Source organism: Callospermophilus lateralis, chromosome 10 (genome assembly GCF_048772815.1).
Source record: "Callospermophilus lateralis isolate mCalLat2 chromosome 10, mCalLat2.hap1, whole genome shotgun sequence".
NCBI lineage: Eukaryota > Metazoa > Chordata > Mammalia > Rodentia > Sciuridae > Callospermophilus > Callospermophilus lateralis.
Window position 1 is genome coordinate 54,399,156 of NC_135314.1, and position 12,832 is coordinate 54,411,987.

Below are 12,832 nucleotides of genomic sequence, written 5' to 3' on the forward strand. Positions count from 1 at the left end.
CATGCATGCAGTTATTTGCTTTTTAGATAACAGACCTGATAAATGACCTAGGGCAGCTTCTGTTCTACTATGGATTTAATCAATTTTAGTGGTTCAAGAAACTCAAATTGTATGGAAAACAAGTTTTGAATGTATGCTGCCTAGTCCATCATCTCTGATCCTTCTCTAAAACCAGTTGAAATGGCTCCACTCATCAAGAGTTTGTTAATTTATCTGTGGTAGCAGTGAAGAGCGGCACACCCTTCTTAACTGGCAAATGATCAGATAATGTGTGCTTAAGTTTCTTCCATCCTCTGAGTCAGATGACAACTATTTTGTCCTTCCCAATTGTATAACTCATGTCAGAGTGTTTAACATTAAAGTAGAAAGTAGGAAACTTGAGTCCCCTAATTTTAGAAATTATATCCCTAAAAATTAACTGAAAACATACATGCCGGGTGGGAATTACAAATGAGAGAAATATCTTTATTTTCAGTGAAATTTTGCATGTGTGGAAATTTTGTTAAATAGGTCCTTCAAGGTTCTAGAGGCTTTGTTTTTATTTTATTGTGGAAAATGAGTCTTTGGCTAACACTACCATTTTAAGGTGACAGAAGTCAAGGATTGTTTCTTTAGGGTGAAGCAGCAGCCAAAACATTCTTCACATAGAGGCTTAGGATGTGGCTATTGGCAACACATTTTATTGTGGGGGGTCTTTTTTTTTAAAAGAAATTTTCATTTCTCCCTTTACATGATTTTATTTCTTTTTTTTTTTTGCCTTATTTTTTAAATAACTTTTATTTTATTTATTTATATATGGGACTGGGGATCAAACCCAGAGCCTTGCAGGTACGAGGTGAGCACTCTACCGCTGAGCCATAACCCCAGCCCCATATTGTGGGGTCTTTAATGAGAAAATTTAAGTTAAAAACAAGCCAAAAATTCTAGTTTTTTAAAAAAATTTTTTCACTAAACAGGCAGTTGAAATGCATGGTACAAAAATAAGTGGTAATATTATTGTAAAAATGAAATGGAGAGAATAAATATTCAGTTTAATTTTCCATCTATGAGAATTTCACAATAAAATCATAGTTTGCTTTGTAAAAAAAAAGAGTTTAATAAATGGGATGGCATCAAATTAAAAACTTCTGCACAGAAAAGGAAAAACAATGTGAAGAGAGAATTTACAGAATAAGGGGATAAATATCCAGAATACATAAAGAACTTAAAAAACTAAGCACCACAAATGATAATGAATGGGCAAATGAATTAAAGAGACACTTCTCAAAACAAGAAGTACAAATGGTCAACAAACATTTGAAAAAAATGCTCAACATCATTAGCAATTAGGGAAATGCAAGTCAAAACTACACTGAAGGTTCATCTCACTCTAGTTAGAATGGCAGCCATCAAGAATGCAAACATAATAAATGCTGGAGAGGATGTGGACAGAAAAGGAACACTTTTACAATTTTAGTGGGATTGGAAATTAGTACAACTATTATGGAAATCAGTATGAAGTTTCCTCAAAAAACTAGGAACGGAACCACCATATGATCCAACTACACCACTCCTTGGTGTTAATCCTAAAGAAGTAAAGTTATCATGCTATAGCAATACACACACACTCACGTTTACAACAGCAAAAGTCACAATAGCCAAATTATGGAACCAGCCCAAGTGTCTTGTCAGTGGATGAATGGATAAAGAAAATGTGGTATCTATACACAATGGAGTTTTATTCAGCCATAAAGAAGAATGAAATTAAGTCATTTGCAGGAAAATGGATGGAACTTGAGAGGATTATATTTAGAACAAGTAAGCCAAACTCAGAAAGTCCAGGGTCCTATGTTTCTCTCACATATGGAAGCAAGAGAAGAAAGGTGTGGGGTATGGGGGCCTCAAGAGAATTGAAGGGAGATCATTAGAATAACAGGGGAGTGAGAAGGATAAGGAAATGGGAAATACTGGGGAATGATATTGACCAAATTACATTGTTATGTTGTGTGCATGTATGACTATGAATATGAATCCCACTATTATGTATGATTATAAAGTACCAATAAAAAGATCTGGAAAAAATAAAACTCAAAACAGAAAAAAAGCAAACTGAGTGAGACATATGTAGGTTTGAGTCCAGTTTATCCACTTCATAGTTTTAAAGAGCTAGTTTTCTTATCCTTTTCTTATCCTTGATTTTCTAATCTCCAGAATGCGAATAGCATTTATATAAAATGGAATGAGTGCATGTTACATACTATAAAACACTGTGTAAAATATGACTGTCTTTTCCATTCATTGTGAGCAATAAATAACCCAAGTAGATGGGGACCACCCAGAGAGACAACATCTATACTTACAGTTCCAAAATCAGGATGTAGGATGTGGGGGACTCGTAGGTGTCATGGAGAGTGACGTACTGGGGGTGCTGTAGATGCTGAAGCAGGGCAGCCTCGTGGGCAGCCTGCTCCTTCTTCTTCATTTTTTTGCTCACGAATTTCACAGCGACATCTTTGCGGGTGGCTTTGTGAATGCATTTTTTCACTATAGAGAAACGGCCTCTGGAAAACAGAAAAAGAAAGAATTTTCCAAGATTCATGAATCAACTAGGTGTCATTTTATCTATGTGTTAAGTTGTGTGTGAAGCGCTCAGACAATAACACCTTACAGGTTGAACATCCCTAATCCAAAAAATCTGAAATCTACAGTGTTCCATCTGAAAGCTTTTGAGTGCTAACTGACACATCAATTGGAAAATTCCACAACTGGCTTCACTTATTGGGTCACAGTCAAAATGCAGGTACATTAAAAATAACTTCATAAAATTACCTTCAGGCTATATGGATAAGGTGTGCATGAAATAGAAAAGATCCTCAGTTTAGACTTGGGTTCAATTCCCAAGGTATCTCATTATAGATATACAAATATTTATTTACCATTCTTTCTGGGGGATTGAACCCGGGGGTGCTCTACCACTGAGCTACATCCCCAGCCCTTTTATACTTATTTCAAGACAGGGTATCACTAAGTTGCCCAGATTGGCCTCAAATGTGTGATCCTTCTGTCTCTTGCCTCCCTAGTTACTGGGATTATAGTCATGTGTCGCCATGCAAAGCATTTTTTTAAAAAATATTTCCTAAATTCAAAATTCAAATTTTGGTCCTAAGGATTTTGAATATGGGATATTCAACCTGCGTTAGGAATCCTTTCCTCTATTTTAAGTTATATTATTATGCAGAAACCCCATTTTCCTTCCTCAGTATTTCAGGGTTATTTGAGATACAAAAGACCAATTAATACCATTTTTGAGCCAGTATATTTTTCTGTCATTTTTGAACATCAACCACAGATTCAGTTTTTTTTCTGAACAGAATATATTTCTATAAAACACAATAATAACAACAGTAACAACATTAAAGGAGGAGGAATTTTATTCAATGATGTTTTAAAACATTCTGAAAGAGGCAAAATTTTCATTTTATTTGATGTTTATTAAGGAAAGTTTCTAACATATGCAAAAGTGAAGACAATAGATGTTTTATACTCCAATTTCAAGACTCATCAATATTTTACCAATCTTATTTCATCTATTCCTTTTCCTACTTGCATTTTTTTTTCTGGAGTATTTTAAGCAAAATCCAGATATCATGTATTCTTCAATACTTTCTGAAGAGTATGTGGGAAATAAATTACTTGAGAGTTACATATCTGAAAACTTGTACTTATTCTACCTTTACACTTGATTAATAATTTACCTGAGTATAATTCTAGGCTAGAAAATTTTTCATTCACAATTTTTAAGGAATTATTATATTATCTTCTAACTCCTAGTGTTATTTGACCATGTTAATTGTTAATGTTCAAAGTAAGATGATTCCTAATCCTTTGTATATGAAGTTTGTGGGCTCTTCTCACTTTCTGTGTTGAGAAATTTCATAATGATGTGCCTTGATGTGGGTCTATTTTCATCCACCAGGTTGGGCCCTCAGGCTACTCACTCACTAATCAGTAAACTCACACCCTTTCATTCTGAGAATATTGCAATTTTTTAAGATATAATTCCTTCTCTGTTATATTTTTTCTTCATTCTCCCTTCCTGGAACTTCTGTTTTTCAGACACTGAATCTTGTGGTTTAGTCCTCTAACTCTTCTTTTCCTATTCTATTTCCCATCTGTTTTCTTTTTTGCTTTGACTTTGGGGAAATTTCCTCAACTCTGCCTTCCCATCCTTCTAATACAGTTTTCTCACGACCTCATTATTGTCCTCTAAATTTTTTGTAGTATTATATTCTTGTTTCACAGTGCAGTGTCATCTCTTATGCATCTAAGGATATTAACGAGAGGTTTTGGAGTCTTTCACTATATAGTGTTTCCTTTTATCTATTTCTTAACTGTTGACTCATTTACTATATCTTCACTTTTGAAGAATATTTTGGCTAGATTAAAAATTCTTGGTTGTCTGGTTTTTCTTTCAGCATTAGGGGATATGGTTCTGCTTACCATCCAATATCCATGGATTCTGATGAGGAATGTGTTCAAGTCCCTGTTCCCCTAAATGTTATTATATTATCTTTTTCTCTTCTGCTTTCAATATTTTTCTTTATATTGATTTTCTTTTCTTTTTTTTTTTTTTTAAAGAGAATTTTTTAATATTTATTTATTTTTTTCGGCGGACACAACATCTTTGTTTGTATGTGGTGCTGAGGATCGAACCCGGGCCGCACGCATGCCAGGCGAGCGCGCTACCGCTTGAGCCACATCCCCAGCCCTATATTGATTTTCAGCAGTTTGATTATAATGTGTCTGGCCATGCTTTTCATTGAGTTTTTCCTGTTTAGGGTTTACTGAGCTTCTTTATAAATTTGTATCTTTTACCACATTTGAAACATTTTCAGCTATTATTTCTTCAAAATCTTTTACCTGCACAAATTACCTCCTCCTCTCCCTCAGGGGTTCTGATGAAGTGAACTTTAGATCTTTGGGCATTTTTCCCATAGATCCTTGCAATTGTGTTTAATATTAAAAATATTTTTCTCTCTGTTCTTCAGGTTGGATGATTTATATTTTTCTTCAGTTTCATTGACTCTACTATCTCATTTCTGCTGTAGAACTCATTCAGTGAATTTTAAAATTTCAGATATTGCACTTTTTTACTTATATAACTTCCATTAAAAATAATCTCCACTTCTCTACCAATGACTCCCATCTTTGCATTATTCAATTTCAAGAGTGTTCACCTTTATCTCATCGAAGATGGGTAAAACAGTGGCTTTAAACTCTGATCATTCCAACAGCTGGGTCCTCTCAGAGTTGGCATCTGTTCATTATTATTTTCCCTTGAGAATTTTTCAGATTTTCCTGATTTTTGTTTTGTTGAGTAATTTTAGATTAGATCTTGAACTTTTATGGCATTATCCTGTGAGAATCTGGACCCTATAAAATCCTCTGGAGAATGCTGACTTTTTGTTTATTTGTAATGTTTAATCAGCAACGAACTTGGATAGGTCCACACTGCAGGTTCCAACTCACCTTCCGTGGGACGCAGTTCTATTGTCAGTTCAGTTTTCAAAGTATTTGCTATGCCATTTGGATCTGTCCCTCATGGGCACCACTCAAAGATCAGCCTGTGACTAATTCATCACTGCAGGGTAATGAGCTGTGGTTTATGTCTTTATTAGTTCTCAAAACTTTGCTGTACTTCTTTGGGTGTGCTCTGTACTGGCATGACTTGGCTGCAGTCCAGGATTTGTGCTGTTTCATATGCAGAATCAGGGGGTTCCTCTCTTCTTTCTCCTCAGTGGGATTTCTCCTACATCCTTTGGCTCACAGGGGCCTGTTTATGTGGTTATCTGGCCAGAGTGATGGGACTCCCTCAGAGTTTTAGCTTCCTGCATCATCACACATTTTCACAAGGCCAGCCGGCCCTGGGGCGAAGGGGAAAAGACCAGGCATTCCTCTGCCCCCTTCAGCTCAAAGGATACTCTTTATCTTTGCTTTGGCCAGAATGTGGGCTTTTCTTGGTGCTTTTGTTCTCTTTGCCTGCTGCACACTTCTCTGATTTGGCCTGCCCTTATGGTCAAAGGTAGGGAGAGAAAGGAGAAAGAAGAGAGCCGGACACAGTGACGCACAACACATGCCTGTAATCCCAACAGCTGGGGAGACTGAGGCAGGAGGATCACAAGTTCAAAGCCAGCCTCAGCAAAAGTGAGGAGCTAAGCAACTCAGTGAGACTCTCTCTCTAAATAAAATACAAAGTAGGGCTGGGGATGTGACTCTGTGGTCGAGTGTCCCTGAGTTCAAGCCCTGGTACCACCCACTTAAAGAATGGCAGGGCATATGGCTTTGTGGTTAAGTGCCCCTGGGTTAAAAAAAAAAAAAAAAAAAAAAGGAGAGAGCAAGACTGACTCACTCCCACTGTCATTGTTTTTAAGTTTTAGTTCCCTCTGTAGTTTCCCTGCTGTTTACTTTTACCAGAATTCTTGGGTAACGGCTTTTGTAATGTGTCCATGACTCCAGCTGTCATCCATGGGAGATAAAGGCTACAGTGGGCTTACTCCATTTTGACTGGCATTGGGAGTTGGCTCCTTTTAAAAGTCCTGGACCAATATGTCATTTAGAAGCTCTAAGCATGTAGGTGGAGTCTGGTGACCTTTATTGTAGGGTGCTCTGTCTAAACTATGAAATTGGAAAAGGCTCCAGGATCAGTGTCTTCAATCTTTACTTTGTGACTGGGCAGATTCTCCACTGAAAGAGCTTCCCTCTTCTGCCCAGAGTGGGGAGGCCTGGTGAGCTACTGCTGGAGGCCCCACAGATATGAATGGGGTTCTCAGTCTCCAGCATGCATGTTGTCGCAGTGTCTCTATTTTTAGTGTGATTCCACTGCCTTTTCTGGGCCTGGTGGCATCCCAAACAGAGATATGCTGTCTTACCCTCCTAGAATATAAAACTCCAGTCTTTCCTGGGTGGTGCAGGTGTCTGCAGCTGGGGAGGCTGTAGCCAGGACCTACACCTGCCTGGACAGGATCCCAGAAGGCCTGCAGGTAGGCATGGCAGGCTAACACAGGCATCTATTGTCACTCCATCCTGAGTGACAGGGACTTCAGGCAGCCCTTTGAATTTAGCATTCTCTTTATACCTACTTCCAGAAATGCTCAGTGCTGTTGAGGCCTGAGCTTTGGGGAATTCTGCTGCAAAGTCATACTGGCTCTCATTTGACCCCACAACTGACATGGATTGAGCATTCACAGTTCTCGTAGGTCCCATGTCACTCTTTCTTCGTTTTTTTCTGCTTCTAATGTTTTATTGTTCTCTTCATCACATGTGTTTGCTTTAAAAGATTCTTGTATTGTTGTTTTCCTGAATTTCAGTATTCGTGAATGTCTGTGTTTCCCCTGCCACCCTTACCTGGAGGCCTAGTACTGCTGCAGGCAGCTGGTCAGCGTTCCTGTGATGCCCACCAGGCTTCTTCAAATTGCAAGGGCACCCGTGTAGCTTATTTTTGCTTAAATATGACATGTTAAAGTACTCTTTCCTTCTATGGGTTTGCTGAAGAAGTGATTTTTTTTTGCACCATAATTTTTATACTATTTAATTACTGGGGAGCTCTTTTTAACAGGACAGTCATATTAGCCCAGAATTCTAGGGTCAGATGTGATGAGAAAATCAGCTCACTTCTATGGCCCTGGCACAGATATTTTTCATGTGTCTCATGTAAGAATCTCCATGTTTTATTTCCATCCTGTTTAGTACATTTTGAAAGGATCTTCTGAAAATATGAGGACTATATTTAGAAGAGAGAAAAAGTTTCAGGCTATTGGGGATTAAAACAAACTAAACAGATCAGGAAATTGATCTTCCTTCTAAGAAATATCAAAACATCCATTTTGGGTTTTAAAAAAATCCTAAGCCTATGGCTATCAATAGCAAATATGTGTCTCAGGGAAGAATTAACCAGGACATCCAGATGCTGGAACCAATTACAGTTAGAACAAGCTGGGGGGTTTATTTGCTCATTATTGGGGTCAGATCTATTTTCAACATAGAAGAGCAAGCTAGATTTCAATGACCAGAGCTTTTTTTAAAAAAAACAAAAACACAATAATTGCTATGGTGAGAACCATGTGTTATAAATGTGCTAGTGAAACAAACACAGGCCAAGAGACAGGGAGCCCAGTGGCCGACTGGCTCTGTGTGCTTCCTAGTCATGGGACCCTGAGGAAGTTGCTGATCTTCCTTGAGCCCAAATTTCCTTTATTGGAAATCCACTTAGACACTACCTCACCTGCTCTACAGATTAGATTTGGCAACATCTGCATTGTATTCAGAACACTATAGGTATTTGGAGAGAGGCAGCAGCAGCAGCATATAAATTTCCTTTGGCTCTTGTTTCTTCTTTTGGTTACACAAAGGAGCAAAGAAAGCAGACCTAGAGTTTGTCTTTGATGAAAGATACTATAAGGAAAGGCTGCAAATTCCACTGTGACTTGGTCTAAGAATCAGAAACAACACAGCCTCTCACAACCACTCCAGTTAGTACCGTCCATGCTTCAGGGAGTGACATCAGAGCTAGAGGTGAGACCAATGTGCCATTGTTCCTTGGTGCTCTTTTATTTATATAGCTGAGGTTGGTAGAGATTTGTAAGATGTACCCACATTCTCTCAGCCAGGCCATCTGAGACCAATGTATGCACAAGGAGGACTTCTTTTTTTTTCTTTCTAGCAACTATTTTGTAGACCAGGTGATAGATTTTCATTATTCTGTTTAAAGTTATATTTTTATCCTTTTTATTTTTGAGGATATACTAAATGTTCTTTAACCAAAAAATCAAGAGAACAAATGAGAGAGGGAAAGAGGGAGGGATATAGAGTGTATAAAGGGGGAGGTATATTTGGATTAGAAACACCCAGAGAACAATTCATATGCTTGACACATGGACATATTTAGAGATCTATACTCAATAATTAGTCATATATTCCTCTCAAGAACACATGAAACTTTTTACAAAAATTGACCATATACTACACATAGCGCACGTCTGAACAAAAATCAAGGAATCAATATCATATACACTAAGTTCTCTTACCACAATGAAATCATCAGAAATCAGAAAAAAAGGATAATTTTAAAAAATCTTGGACATTTAAAAATCTCCTACATATTAAAACATTTTTTTCCATTATAATTGAGTGTCAAGGAAAAAATCATAGTTGGAAAAAATAGATAAACTGAATGATAATGAAAAATGCCACTTGTCAAAACTCAGGCAATGTAACTGAGATAGGGATCTGGAATAAAGACAGATGTACTGAGTTGTAAAGGAAATGCCCAGGAGTCATTGAGATGCAGAAAGCCAGATGTAAATCTTGGGTGACAAGCCCTCAGGCCAGTCCTTGTGAAATAAGGGAAATGCACTGGTGTAAAATTGTGTGGCTCCACCCTGCCCTTTCCTCTTCCCAGCCCCTAGCACCCACTCCCTCCAAATATTAACACCCCATACCAACAGGTTGCTGTTTCTCCCTCTGGAGGCAACCCACATTCTCCCTTGAATGCTTATTTCCTGTTTTACCCCAAAGGCGTCTCTCTCTCTTAAGATTGTCCACATTCTCCCTTGAATATGTATCTGCTTCCTAAATAAACCTCTGTCTATGCCTTTGACTGGGGCCTGCTAAAATTCTTTTTTGTCATGTATGCAAGAACCCAGCTGGCCCTGGTCAACTTTCCCATTTTTCTGGGAACTCCTCCGACCCTTCTTCAGAGACATCTCTTCTCCTGTGACATCTCTAAAATTGTACTTTAAAGAAAAATTGGAGGCTTAAGTTCTTACATTAGAAAAGAGGAAAGGCTGTGTACAACCAGAGATATGAAAAATTGTGCTATACATGTGTAATATGAACTCTAATGCATTCTGTTGTCATATATAACAAATTAGAATAGGGGCTGGGGATGTGGCTCAAGTGGTAGCGTGCTCGCCTGGCATGCGTGCGGCCCGGGTTCGATCCTCAGCACCACATACAAACAAAGATGTTGTGTCCGCCAATAACTAAAAAAATAAATATTAAAAATTCTCTCTCTCTCTCTGTCTCTCCTTCTCTCCCTCTCTCTTTAAAAAAAAAAAACAAATTAGAATAAAAAAAACAAATTAGAAAAAAATAAAAATAATAAAAAGGGCTGGGAATGTGGCTTAGTGGTTGAGTGCTCCCTGGGTTCAATCCCTGGTACCAAAAAAAAAAAAAAAAAAAAGAAAGAAAAAAAGTAAAAAGCTTATTTTATGCATATTTGTATTATATTTTGATTTGCAGAAATAAATCTAATATCTTTAAAAAAAGAAAAGAGGAAAGGCTGAGAGTTGATAAGGGAAGCATCTAATTTAAATAAGAAAAAGAATAGTAGAAAATATGCATTAATATTCTAGTTGTTGTTTTGAACAATCAATAAAAAAAATAAAATAAAAAAATTCTAGTTGTTTTGTTACTATAGAGAGAATGCATTTATAAAACAAACAACAACAACAAAACAAGTCTTTCTTCTGCTATAGTGTTGCTGGGTATTCACAGAAATCTGTGTCCTTACCTTCCAATCTCATTCAGCTCAGTATAAGCGGAATCAAAATTTTCCTTCCAAGAAATGGTGGCACCATCTGCGGCTGCATCTTTGGGAGAGAATCCATTTGTGACATTGAGGTGTCACATGAGAATAAAGAAAAGGTCAGCAGAAGAGCTCCAGCATAACTCTAAGGCAATTCTCATGACTAAATATGGAGGCTACCTCAGTGGGAAAATGCTACAATTCTCTGGAATGTTATTTTGAAAATATCCCAGGGGAAACCAACATGACAGACTCCCTCTGTCATCTACTTAATCAACGGGGAAAACTCAGACAATCAGAAATGTAGCTTATGAATGTTTTAAAATAGGAATGTAGTAGAAAATATAAGTACAGAGAGGTGAAAACACTTTGAAGGCCTGGAGAGGTCAGTGAGAGCCAGAACTATAAGGGGATGTGAAGAGAGAATGAGTGGGGGAGCTTTCAAGGTCAGGGAAGGAGAAAAGGAAAGGAGTGTGTCCATGGCCTTCTACAAACTTCTCTGACTCACCCCACTGTCCTCAGGCCTTCATGAGCTTAGCCAGTATATTGAATGATTTAACTCAAACATGCCTGAGCCAACTTGAGCAGCTTCACCATATATAATGTGCTAATTTCCTGCTAATTATTCATGCACACTTGTGTGCATGCATGCCCATCTGTATTTGTCTGCCGGGATCCAAGACTCCAAATTAGCAAAACATGAAAGGCACTGGGCACTGTGAGCCAGGCTGAGTTAGTGGCTTGGGAGGAGATGAGCCAAGCAGTTACCTCAGGCTGCCCACTGGCAACCTGGCCAAGGCAGAAGGTAGCTTATTCATATTGAATGCCGAGGACACCAAGATCCAAGGCCATGGTTTCCCAGCAAGTCCCAGGTCCCTGGGAACAAGTCAAGGTTGCTGGAAGAGAACTGACTAGGCTGAGGTGGGGCTGTCGGACAGATTTCCAGATTCATCAGGGGAGGGTGTAGCCCAAGATGCTTGAGGGACTCTGGACTTCCCTTAACCCAAAGAGCCACAGGCCTGTTGTTGCCTTTAAGTACAGTGACACACTCAACTCTCTCCTGTCCCAACACATACAGATCACCTCCCTGCACTGCCTGAAATCTCACTCTGGAGATTTCTCCAGGTTGCAAGTTTCTTCTTTTAAAATGTCCCTGGGACCAAGGTGGGTAAACTAAATAAATATTATTATAAAATATTCATGTTTGGGCTGGGACTGTAGTTCAGTGGTAGAGTGCCCGCCTCGCATGTGTGAGGCACTGGGTTCGGTCCTCAGCACCACATAAAAATAAAATAAAGATATTGTATCCATCTACAACTAAAAATAAATAAATAAATAAAGATTTTTAAAAATTCATGTTTGGCTATATATATATATATATATATATATATATATATATATATATATCTTTGATAATTTCTAAATAAATCTAAAATAAAAATATATTCATGTTGAATAAAGAAATTCCAGTAGAGTGTGGTGGGCCAGGTATCAAATATTCATCTGGTAGTGAAATCCTCAACCAGGTTGCTTTTTTTTTTTCTTACTTTAAGTTGGTATGTGGGATTGTCCCTGGCACTATGAGAAGTGCTTCAGCCTGGCAGAGTATCCAGGGAATAGCAGGCTTGGTATTCTTCTCTCAGAAGAAGACCAGATAGCACCCCTATGACTCATGACCCCAGCCTGTCCCTTTCTGTTCCTGGAAATACACCTGGTCCTGCAGGGAGCCTGGCAGGCCCAGGGTTAGCAGGGGTAGCAGCTAACCTCTGCTCCAAGATCCCTACAGTCATGCCTCATGGAAACACTTCATCAATCTTCTAGATGGTTACCTGACTGAAGCTGCCAAGCAGCTCTGGGTCACCCCTCTCATGATGGGCTGATGTGACACTGAGCAGCTAGTGTGTCTAGGAGAGTGGGCCGGGTGCTGGCCTCCACTACACAGGGGTCGTAGGCCAGGTGGGACTCACCGTACTCTGGAAGTCTCACGAACTCCGAGGGTTCACTGGGAAGACTGATTCCCCAGGGGTTGCTGGCACTGACTCTGAACTGATAGGGACACCCAGGACTGAGGTCTTCAATGACAAGATAAGTGTCCAAGGTTGAAGCTACTGACTGCTGCCAGACCTGGGAACCTAGTGCATAGTTTCCAAGGAGAGAGAATGAGACAAAGCCAAAGTCACATTGTTTCAAAGACTTTCAACAAACAAAGAAAGGAAAATGGACACATTCAAATCAAGGGACAGTCCTGGACACTGCTCCAGGCTCTGA

General features: G+C 38.7%; 1 protein-coding gene across 11 annotated transcripts in view; it reads right to left on the reverse strand.

The window, feature by feature from the left end:
- Kalrn (kalirin RhoGEF kinase) overlaps positions 1-12,832 on the reverse strand; it is a 627,901-nt gene that overhangs the window by 8,849 nt on the left and 606,220 nt on the right. For all 11 annotated transcript variants that reach the window (XM_076867942.2, XM_076867955.2, XM_076867941.2 and 8 more), the window contains 3 exons: positions 12,532-12,696; positions 10,550-10,628; positions 2,340-2,540 (listed from right to left, as the gene is read on the reverse strand). In XM_076867942.2, coding sequence (XP_076724057.1) covers positions 2,340-2,540; positions 10,550-10,628; positions 12,532-12,696 — 445 coding nt within the window. The remainder of the gene's footprint in view (positions 1-2,339; positions 2,541-10,549; positions 10,629-12,531; positions 12,697-12,832) is intronic.